This window comes from Entelurus aequoreus, linkage group LG23, assembly GCF_033978785.1.
Source record: "Entelurus aequoreus isolate RoL-2023_Sb linkage group LG23, RoL_Eaeq_v1.1, whole genome shotgun sequence".
Classification (NCBI taxonomy): Eukaryota; Metazoa; Chordata; class Actinopteri; order Syngnathiformes; family Syngnathidae; genus Entelurus; species Entelurus aequoreus.
Genome location: NC_084753.1, coordinates 41,015,978 through 41,027,930, shown reverse-complemented (window position 1 = coordinate 41,027,930; position 11,953 = coordinate 41,015,978). Strand labels below are relative to the sequence as shown.

Sequence of the window (11,953 nt, the reverse complement as noted above, 5' to 3'; positions counted from 1 at the left end):
ACGTTTTTGACGCATGGCTGCAATGGTTGTGATCTCTCTGATGCAGAATTTTACACCAGCAAACCAGCAAAGCAGTAATTATAGTCTGCAAATTGTGTTGTTGTTGAATGATATTTATCTGATTTAAAGGCAAATACAGTTTATATACTTGTCTGTCTATCTGTGTTGGCCCTGCGATGAGATGGCGACTTGTCCAGGGTGTACCCCACCTTCCGCCCGAATGCAGCTGAGATAGGCTCCAGCACCCCCTGCGACCCCGGAAAGGGACACGCGGTAGCTCAATGGATGGATGGATCATTTGCTGCCGTGCTTTTTTTTGTAGACACCATGCAAACATACATTTAGAATGAATCGTTCATGACTTGCCCATCACAACGACTTATTGGCCCCGCCCCTAAGTGACGCATGCGTGGAGGATATGCGCTTTGCAGCAAAGTCCTCCTTTACTCCACACACGCTTCTAAGCCTCGGCACATCTCCTCACATCGCTACTAACTACACTTTATTCATCCTCCGTGTCAGGATAAACTCCACTCGTCTCAGTCAACTTTGGAGATTATTAGGCCCGTTTAGCTTGCTAGTTGTTTTAGCGCGCTAGTTAGCTCAGCGTGCTAGTTAGCTTAGCGTGCTAGTTAGCTTAGCTGGTTAGCTGCTAACAAAGAGACGCGGATTTGATCAACACATCGCTTAGTTAAGATCAAGTGTGAGTGTAAAGTGTTGTGATTGTGTGAAAATGTGCGAAAGAACGATAGCAGAGTACAAAGAGGAACTTTCTCGGGCAAAAGAAGAGAACAAAAGACTACGTCAACTACTGGAGGCTGTTTTCAAGAAACCTCAAGTTGTGTTACACAGAACAGGTTTGTTTACTTCTTACTCTCACATGTTTACTAACTTTATATTCCATCATTAACATGAACATGACGTGTTAGATTAATTTTGATTAATAGGTGTAGTCAGACACATGATTGTTATTGTGTTATTAATGTGATTATTAAACAGCAGTCATTTCCATTAGATAATGTTCAAATATAGGTGATTTGGCACACTTATATTTAAAATATATGTACTAGTATTGTATATGTGGATGGGGGCCCTGCTTTGGAAATAATGTGTACCCCTTTCAGAGATCACATTTAGTTCCACTTCAAACATTCACATGATCCACAATGAGATGAGATGGTATAACGTGAACAGTTGTGGAACTTTCTAACTCGGGGGGAAAAAACGGGATCTCGTTGGAAGCGCGATGTATGAGCAGACGCCGTTTGGGTATAACAAAATGGTGTCTGCCAATGTACTTTACAAGGTAGTTGTCAAACTTTTTTCACCAAGTACCACCATCATGAACAGCATTAAAATACAGTAGCATAGTAGGCCTTAGTTATTCATTAAAAACAAGGAAGACACGTTATGTAACAAGTTTATTTAATATTTTTAGTTACTGTAACATTACACACAGTTTGAACAGTAACACTGTGTTTGCATGTAGGAAAATAACACACTGTACTTAAATAATGAAATGATATTTGGCGTACCACTAGGTGATGCCCGCGTACCACTAGTGGTACACGTACAACAGTTTTTGAATCCCTGCACGATCGGTTCAGGAAGACATGATCAATGCACGCGTGCACAAAGACAACGTCACTTCCTTTTTACTTGTTTTACGTCAGTTATGTTCCTGCATGTTGTCACTACCATAGTTTTCTTTTTTGTCATCTTTATTTGAATAAGAATGTCACATAAAAGATGACATACTGATCATTTAAAAATTACAGAGCCCCTAAAGGGACATGGGTAAATTAAGGCCCGGCCGGGGGCCACATGCGGCCCGTTGAGCTTTTCAATCTGGCCCGCCGGACATTCCCAAATAATTGTTTTAGATCTTTAAGATGGAAAGTGTAGCTGCCATTATGATGTGCAGTCATGTTTTCTAATGACCGTAAGTCTTCAACTATACAAAGTATTTCCATGGTTGGAATCTGCGCTTATGGGTGATGTACTAGTTACTTTGGTAATCTAATTAGTTACTATGGTAATCTAATTAGTTACTATGGTCATCTAATTAGTTATTATCGTAATCTACGGCACAGCAGCTCAGACGAGGCACCAGGCAGTGTGGGCGGGATGACTTTCCACAGACACGGAAGGAGATTTTCACAACAAAGTTCTAAAGCTTAGTGATATATAGAATAGAATAGTAAGTACTTTATTAATCCCTGCGGGAAATTCAGCAAATATCAGATTGTAGGTGGGTTTATTTTGTACCCTTCACGTTCATATTTCACTGTTTGTTGCGTTTCACTTGATTGTAAAATATGTCGGTCGAAAGGGGGCGTGACGTTCATAGTTTGTCAATATTCAGTGTTTTATCGTTCATAGAAAAATGTAAAAATTCCATTACGTTTTTTAGGGCGGTCTGTCATAACGTTTTTAAGCATTCAATCAGATATTTTTGTGAGGTTTTGTATTAGTGTTCCTAAAAATAGATATACCGGCCCCCAGACACATTTTTTTCTCTAAATGTGGCCTCCGAGTCAAAATAATTGCCCAGGCCTGCCCTAAAGGGACATGGGTACAATTTTTTTTTAGATATGTATCTTCTGCGCACCAGATAGATTCTGGTGCACACTAGTTAGTTTCGAGGAAGCAACTTCCTCAGTTGACCTCTGACCTGGTCCACAGAGATGACTAATGTCTGCGTAGAGGTGGTGGTGGAGGTGGAGGGGGGTGTTGAGGGGAGAAGAAGAGAGGGTGACTGCGATGAGGAGTGGGGGGTGGGGAGGACACGTGCTGGTTGAAGAAGTTCTTCAACTCATTGGCCCTCTCTATTGTCCCCCCTACTGCTCTGGTCTTTGTCTTGTGGCCTGTGATGGTTTTCACACCTTCCCAGACCTCCCTCATGTTGTTCTGCTGCAGCTTCTTCCTGTAGCTGTCCTTAGCCTTCCTCACCTCCCGCTGTGCTGCTCTCATTGCCTCCCTGTCTCCACTCCTGAAGGCAGCTTTCTTCTTGTTGAGGACAGCTTTAACCTCCTGTGTTACCCAGGGTTTGTTATTAGGGTAGCACCGAACAGTCTTAGCAGGGCAGGTCACGTCTACGCAGAAGTTGAGGTAATCCGTAAGACAGTGAGTCAGACCATCAATGTCCTCACCATGTGGAAACTGTGTACCATTTGTCTGTCACACAATGACATCACACTAAGACATTCAGTGACAGTTTTCCAGTGTTTATCAGTGATTTTTCTTTAGTTTTTTAGAATTTTGGTACAGTAAAAACCAAAAAAGTGTTTGCTAGTGAAATTTTCTGAATCTTGTAGGTATATTCTTGCTATCGTTTACATTTTCAGAATGTATAATATTGTGTTTTAGAGAAATGCTTTGACATTTTGTTATTATTGTTAAAAATATATGGAATCAATTAGGGATGTCCGATAATGGCTTTTTGCCGATATCCAATATTCCGATATTGTCCAACTCTTTAATTACCGATACCGATATCAACCGATACCGATATCAACCGATATATGCAGTCGTGGAATTAACACATTATTATGCCTAATTTGGACAACCATGTATGGTGAAGATAAGGTACTTTTTAAAAATAATAATAAAATAAGATAACTAAATTAAAAACATTTTCTTGAATAAATAAGAAAGTAAAACAATATAAAAAAAGTTACATAGAAACTAGTAATTAATGAAAATGAGTAAAATTAACTGTTAAAGGTTAGTACTATTAGTGGAGCAGCAGCACGCACAATCATGTGTGCTTACGGACTGTATCCCTTGCAGACTGTATTGATATATATTGATATATAATGTAGGAACCAGAATATTGATAACAGAAATAAATGGGGGGAGGGAGGTTTTTTGGGTTGGTGCACTAATTGTAAGTGTATCTTGTGTTTTTTATGTTGATTTAATAATAAAAAAATAAAAAAAAACACGATACAGATAATAAAAAAAACGATACCGATAATTTCCGATATTAAATTTTAACGCATTTATCGGCCGATAATATCGGCAGTCCGATATTATCGGACATCCCTAGAATCAATTTTTGGCAGCAGCAAAGTGGTCATTTGGGTAGTTTTTAGCTCTAAAAATGGTATTTCAGTAGTTACTTGATTTATATATATATATATATATGTAATGCACATAAAGGTATTCTAGTAGAATATGCAGAGATAAGATGTGTCAATATTAAATTATTACTTGAAATACATTTTTGGCAGCAACAAAGTGGCCATTTGGGTAGATATTTGCTCTAAAAAGGGTATTTCAACAAGTAAACAGTACAGTAGGTACTTGATTTTGATATTAGTAATGCTCATAAGCAGGGGTCTCAGACATGCGGCCCGCGGGCCAATTGCGGCCCGCGAGACGTTATTTTGCGGCACCCGTCTTAATATGAAAGTTTAATGTTAGTGCGGCCCGCGAGCATACTTGCCAACTCCCGAATTTCAGTGCCCCTCCCGAAAACCTCCCAGGGCAACCATTCTCCCGATTTTCACCCGGACAACATTATTAAGAGCGTGCCGTGATGTCACTGCCTTTAGCGTCCTCTACAACCTGTCGTCGCGTCCGCTTTTTCACCATACAAACAGCGTGCCGGCCCAGTCACATAATATATGTGGCTTCTGCAGACCCACGTAAGTGACTGCAAGACGTACTTAATCAACAGCAATACAGGTCACACTGAGGGTGACCGTATAAACAACTTTATCACTGTTAAAAATATGCGCCACACTGTGAACCCACACCAAAAAAGAATGACAAACACATTTCGGGAGAACATCCGCACCGTAGCACAACATAAACACAACATAAACACAACAGAACAAATACCCACAATCCCTTGTAGCCCTAACTCTTCCGGGCTACAATATAGATAGAATAGTATAGAAAGTACTTTATTGATCCCTGGGGGAAATTCAGCACCACAGTTTGCTCGCAATAGACAATGATAATAATAATAATAAATAATTAAAGCTGCAAGCAGTGATTGACGGGACCGACTTTGACGGCACATAAAATCCAAACCGGAGCAGTAATTAAAACTCTTTCGTCAACTTTTAGTCAGAAGGGTTCAATCTCTCTCCTGTACTAGTTTGAAGACGACACGATAAACGCGCTCAGAGAAGCTAATGTTTGAAAAAAGGTGTCCAGTTTTTACAAAACGTTTGTTTTGAAGGGGTAATTGCAAACTTCCTGTTGATTTTTGCTGGGGTTGTCAATATGTGAAATGTAGGTCTAAGTGAGACCTACATAGAGGTTTTTGTTTCATGTTTCTAAGACATTCCTACTGGAAGTTAGAGGCAGTTTTGTCTGAGTTTTCTTCCTAGGGGGCGCTAGAGCGCAATTTTGAGTTTTGGGGTTGGGTTTTTTATTAGATCGCAATTTTTGCCAGTCCTGATGTGTGTGTCCAGTTTGGTGAGTTTTGAAGCATGTTAAGAGGGTCAAATTACAGCTCAAAGAAGCAAAAGTGACTGTTTTTAGTAAACTTTTGTTCTGAAGAGGGAATTGCCAACTTCCTGTTGATTTTTGCTGAAGTGAAGTGAAGTGAAGTGAATTACATTTATATAGCGCTTTTTCTCAAGTGACTCAAAGCGCTTTACATTGTGAAACCCAATATCTAAGTTACATTTAAACCAGTGTGGGTGGCACTGGGAGCAGGTGGGTAAAGTGTCTTGCCCAAGGACACAACGGCAGTGACTAGGATGGCGGAAGCGGGGATCGAAAGATGAAAGATGTCAATGTATGAAATCTAGGTCTAATTCAGACCTACATAGAGGTTATTGTTTCATGTCTCTACGACATTCCTACCGGAAGTTATAAGCAGTTTTGTCTCTGTTTTTTCCTACGGGGCGCTAGAGCGCAATTTTGAGTTTTGGGGTTTGGTTTTTTATTAGATAGCAATTTTCGCCAGTCCTGATGTGTGTGTCAAATATGGTGAGGTTTGAAGTATGTTAAGGGGGTCAAATTACAGCTCAAAGAGGCGGCCGGTATAATAATAATAAAACCTTACAATTTCAATAGGGTCCTCTGTCCCAAAGGGACATTGCAGTCCCTAATAATAAATAATATAATATATATAATATATTATATATAATATATGAATAATATAAATATATTCTACATTTAAGTGCAGTCAAGGAACATGTGCATTATACAGTCTGATGGCTGTCGGTATGAAGGACCAATTTTACACCCCCCCCCCCGCTACCACCAAATCACGCCCCAACCCCAGGCCCCCCCCCACACACACACCTCAACCCTCCCCCCAGGGAGATGAGAGAGCGAACCGGGTTGAATTTTAAAACCAGTCTACTGAGGCAACAAGATTTCTTCAAGAAAGCAACCAAAAAGAGCGATGCAGCAGTCAAAGCTAGCTACATGGTGAGCAAGATGGTTGCTAGGGCGGGGAAGCCATTCAAAGAAGGTGAATTCATTAAAAAGTGCATGTTAGATATTTTTTAAGAAATATTTTTAAAGAAATATTTTCTTGCGGCCCAGCCTCACCCAGTTTCTGCATCCAGTGGCCCCCAGGTAAATTGAGTTTGAGACCCCTGCTCATAAGGGTATTCTAGTAAAATACGCGTGTGTAAATATGCGATGTGTAACTATCAAAATATTACGTAAAGCAGAATCTAAAATGAAATCTGAATTGGTAAAATCTTATCTATTTCCATCCCAGCATGTGTTTGTCTTCTTGTGTCCTGCAGACGTCTGTGAAAAATATCGTCCACCTGAGCAGCAGGAGGGGTCCTCCAGTATGGAGCAGAAGAGGTCACAGCCCACCCACTTTAAAGATGAAGAAAAACAGCTGCTGTCCCCCCACTTCAAAGAGGAAGACAAGAGACACCTCATCAGTGTGAAGAGTGAAGATGATGAGGTCAAAGGCGAAAGTGAGGAGAAGAGAGAGGCGGAGCCTCCAAGCAGCAGCTCAACTCAACACATGACAACAGAAGCTGATGGAGACCACTGTGGAGGATCACAAGCAGACAAGCTCTTAGCTCCACTATCAGATAGTGAGGACACAACGTCACACTCTCCTGACACTGATGATGAACACTCTAAAGATGATAAGACATGTTCTCTCTGTGACAAAACTTTTAAAAACCATCGTAATCTGAAAAGACACATGAGTACACACACTGGAGAAAAACCTTTTTCATGTTCAATCTGCGGCAAAGATTTTACTCATAAGCATGGTTTGAAAATACACATGAGAAAACACACTGGAGAAAAACCTTTTTCCTGCTCAGAATGTGGTAAAAGTTTTGCAGTAAATCAAAGTTTAAAAGCACACATGAGAACACACACCGGAGAAAAACCGTTTTCCTGCTCAGAATGTGGTACAAGTTTTGCAGTAAGTCATAGTTTAAAAGCACACATGAGAACACACACTGGAGAAAAACCTTTTTCATGTTCAATCTGCGGTAAAGATTTTACTCATAGGCACAATGTGAAAAGACACATGAGAAAACACACTGGAGAAAAACCTTTTTCCTGCTCAAAATGTGGTAAAAGTTTTTCAGAAAGTCAAAGTTTAAAAGAACACATGAGAACACACACTGGAGAAAAAACTTTTTCGTGTTCAATCTGCGGTAAAGATTTTACTCACATGTCCTATTTCAAAAAACACATGAGAATACACAAGGGAGAAACCCCTTTTTCCTGCTCAGAATGTGGTACAAGTTTTGGACTAAGTCAAAGTTTAAAAGTACACATGAGAATACACACTGGAGAAAAACCTTTTTCGTGTTCAGTCTGCGGCAAAGATTTTACTCACAGTTCCTGTTTCAAAGCACACATGAGAATACACACCGGAGAAAAACCATTTTCCTGCTCAGAATGTGGTAAAGGTTTTGTAAAAAATGTAAGTTTAAAAGTACACATGAGAACACACACTGGTGAAAAACCATACTCCTGTTCAAGCTGCAACAAAAGCTTCCGTTACCTAAACACTCTTACAGTACACATGAGAGCACACACAGGAGAGAAAGTGTTGAGTTGCAGTGTGTGTGGTGAAAGATTCTCTTCTAAGTACCAGTGTGAGAAACACAAGTGTGCTGGTGACAACAGCAGCAGCAAATGAAGATGCAGGATTTGAAATCAACTTTCTAACATGAGCACATATAACATGTAGAGGCAGGGATTTCTTTCTCACTTGTCACCTGGGATAGTTGGTGTGGCTAAGTCTGTGGGCGGAGTGTGTGGGGCTGATTGCTGAATATATAACACCTGCACCTCTCTGTGAATTGTTTTGGCTTGTATGGAGAGAGTGTGAACCTGGGTGCCGTTACTTCTGTTGACCGCAAAGGGAATCGCAAAAGGACCACAAACCATCTGAATGTAATGTATTGTATTTTTACTCAAAGGGAACATAAATCCCCCTCAAAACAGCAGTAATGACTTCATGTTGCATCCTTGGACCCAGCGTGTCAGACAGAACCCTGCTTTCCACTCTCAGTGACTAATTACTTTCTGATAGTCACACAACATAACATGTGTGACATAATTGTTGTGTGTGTAACACAATCTTGTTAATATGATTCTAACATATATAGAGTAAATACTTCAGATTAGTGTTTTTATTTCAGTCAAGTACATGAGTTAATATACACATTTGTGTACTTTAAAATGAACAGAACAATTTGACTGAAAAGGTGAGAATAAACAGTACATAAAATATGTTACATACAATAAACATTTTAAGTGTAGATATTCATAATTCACTTTTATACTTATTCATAATAGTGTTTTATATATGTATTTTGAAATAATGAAGGGTTACATATTTTATTTTCTAACTGTAGATGATTCCATAGATGAACTCCTTTATACCAGTGGTCCCCAACCACCGGACCGATTGGTACCGGGCCGCACAAGAAATAAATTAAAATTTTTATTTTTTTATTAAATCAACATAAAAAACACAATATATACATTATATATCAATATAGATCAATACAGTCTGCAGGGATACAGTCCGTAAGCACACATGATTGTATTTATTTATGAAAAAAAACAATCTTTTTTTTTTTTTTTAATTTCCTCCCCACACCCCTGGTACGTGGGACAAATTTTCAAGCGTTGACCGGTCCGCAGCTACAAAAAGGTTGGGGACCACTCCTTTATATGATGTACATATTTGTTTTACATGTGTTCATACCTTTGCTTTTGAGTACACATAAATCCCTCTTAGTTCATATTTACTGGTTCACATCTGAAACATCTTCTGGACCACTTCTGGAAGCATATTATTATTTACTTTATACATCATTTAAGCAGTTGTCTTTTACACAATTTTAAAATGTGTGACTTTATGAATCATTTGTTGGGTCTCTATAATCCATTCTATTAATTGTCTTTATTACTCTCTTGTGTAATATGAATATTGTTGTGTGATTGTTTTATATGTATGTCCCCAGACATTTATGCAATAAACAATGTATGCTTCAACTAAAGTTGGGTACAATAAATGTAGTTAATATTTGTGGGTATGTATTTTATTCTATTTATTATCGCAGTACATGTTTTAAATGTTTTCTTTTATATGACTTACATGTAGTTTCCAGCTTACTTCATCATCTAGACTAACTCAGCCTGGAGGATGTGTGTAATGTTGAGATGTATTGGAGATGACTTGGTTTGTTTGGATGTTGTCAACCTGTCAATTGTTCTATTTAAACATGTTGTCAGATCTCACGAGAGAAACAAGCAACCAGCTCTATTACTTCTTCTTCTTACTGGCAGTTTGCAGCCATGACTTGAAAGGTTCATACTGCCACCTACTGGACTGTAGAATGTAGTGTGGGCCATAGGACAGAAGGAGGAAATCCCGTTAAGAACCTGTGGAGGGCAGCAATACGCCTAAGATGTTCTACTAGTCTGCTGGAAATAGAAAGAAGAAGAAGAAGGAGGGGAAAGCAAGATGGCGTTTGATGGAGAAAGTCTAAACGTGGGCATTATAGTTCTGTATTTTTAATCAGTGCATACATGTGCACATATATGTCGTTTTATGTAGGCTACCTTTTATTTTGTTTCCCGAGTATCCTGGTTTTTGATTTTTGTAAATAAAAATAATCTTCAATCGCGCTGCTGGATCAGTTTGAATTACTGGATGGATAGCGGGAAAAGGAACAATATGTGACAAGGAAGGCTGTGCATGGTGCGAGTCAGACAAGATGCCAAGTGGAACAAACATTTGAACAAAGGGGTTATAGGAACAATGGTAAATGGGTTATACTTGTATAGCGCTTTTCTACCTTCAAGGTACTCAAAGGGCTTTGAAACTATTTCCACATTCACCCATTCACACACACATTCACACACTGATGGCGGGAGCTGCCATGCAAGGCAATAACCACGACTCATCAGGAGCAAGGGTGAAGTGTCTTGCCCAAGGACACAACGGACGTGATGAGGTTGGTAGTAGGTGGAGATCGAACCAGGAACCCTCAGGTTGCTGGCACGGCCACTCTCCCAACCGCGCCAATCCCTTTCAGTGTTTTATGCAACTGACTCTGACTTTGTCTTACCTCTCTATTTTTGGAGGTAAAACTCTGGAGCTTTTGAAGTGTATTTCTGGTCTTGTCATCGTCGTCCGGACAGAAGGGCGACACGGCAGTGCGGCTGGATCAAAAGAGACGTCGGAGACGCTTTACTGAAGCAAAAGTTGCTTTATTACCAGCGAGCGTCATTTACACAGGACTGCAGTTCCTGGGAGGAGGTCAGGTCAAATATGGAGGACTCCTCTCCCGGAGAAGCCAAACCATCGTTGTATATATTCCTTCTTTCACTGTCTGGGTGTGCGCTAAAGCTAAACAGCACCACCTGACCACGAAAGGAGATGTTGGTGTGTAAGTGTCTGGAAAACAACTGCTTTAAGTCATAACTTAAAGGTTGGCGTTTGAGCTAGACAGGTAGTCTCCTTTCAAGGATATGGTTGTCACTTTTCCATTCCGAAGTCCCAATTAGGGCCTCTTTTCCTACGAGAAGTGATCCAATTCACCTGCGAATATCAAACTAAGGGACCTTATCTTATCATGTGCTCAAACTGAAATACCACTGTTTACTCAAACCTGATGGTTTGCTTTCTCCGAGATGAATATGAACATTCACCAAGTGTAGAACATGATATGAGTTGATTAATACACTTCATTTTACGTACTCAGGAGTTTGCACTTAAAGGCCTACTGAAAGCCACTACTACCGACCACGCAGTCTGATAGTTTATATATCAATGATGAAATCTTAACATTGCAACACATGCCAATACGGCCGGGTTAACTTATAAAGTGCAATTTTAAAATTCCCGCCACACTTCCGGTTGAAAAAGCCTTCGGAGGATGAGTATGCGCGTGACGTCAATCATTGAACCGGAAGTATTGAATACAATACAAAAAAAGCTCTGTTTTCATTTCATAATTCCACAGTATTCTGGACATCTGTGTTGGTGAATCTTTTGCAATTTGTTTAATGAACAATGGAGGCTGCAAAGAAGAACGTTGTAGGTGGGATCGGTGTATTAGCGGCTGGCTGTAGCAACACAACAAGGATTACTCACTTGGATAGCAGACGCGCTAGCCGATGCTAACCGGCCACCGCACGTATGATCGGGTGAAGTCCTTCGTCGCGCCGTTGATCGCTGGAACACAGGTGAGCACGGGTGTTGATGAGCTGGGCAGATGATGGCTGGCTGGCGTAGGTGGAGCGCTAATGTTTTTATCATAACTATGTGAGGTCCGGTTGCTAAGTTGCTAAGTCAGCCCTAGCATCGTTAGCAACAGCATTGTTAAGCTTTGCCAGGCTGAGATCTATTAACCGTGTAGTTACATGTCCATGGTTTAATAGTATTGTTGATCTTCTGTCTATCCTTCCAGTCAGGGATTTATTTATTTTGTTTGTATCTGCATTTGAGACAGATGCTATCACGTTAGCTCAT

General features: G+C 40.0%; 1 protein-coding gene across 1 annotated transcript; it reads left to right on the top strand.

The window, feature by feature from the left end:
* Nucleotides 1-418: 418 nt before the first annotated feature.
* LOC133640812 (zinc finger protein OZF-like) lies at nt 419-9,400 on the top strand. Its single transcript, XM_062034489.1, has 2 exons — nt 419-857; nt 6,726-9,400. Exons 1-2 carry the CDS (start codon nt 734-736, stop codon nt 8,099-8,101), a joined length of 1,500 nt encoding a protein of 499 aa, XP_061890473.1. The 5' UTR covers nt 419-733; the 3' UTR covers nt 8,102-9,400.
* The last annotated feature ends 2,553 nt before the right edge of the window (nt 9,401-11,953 follow it).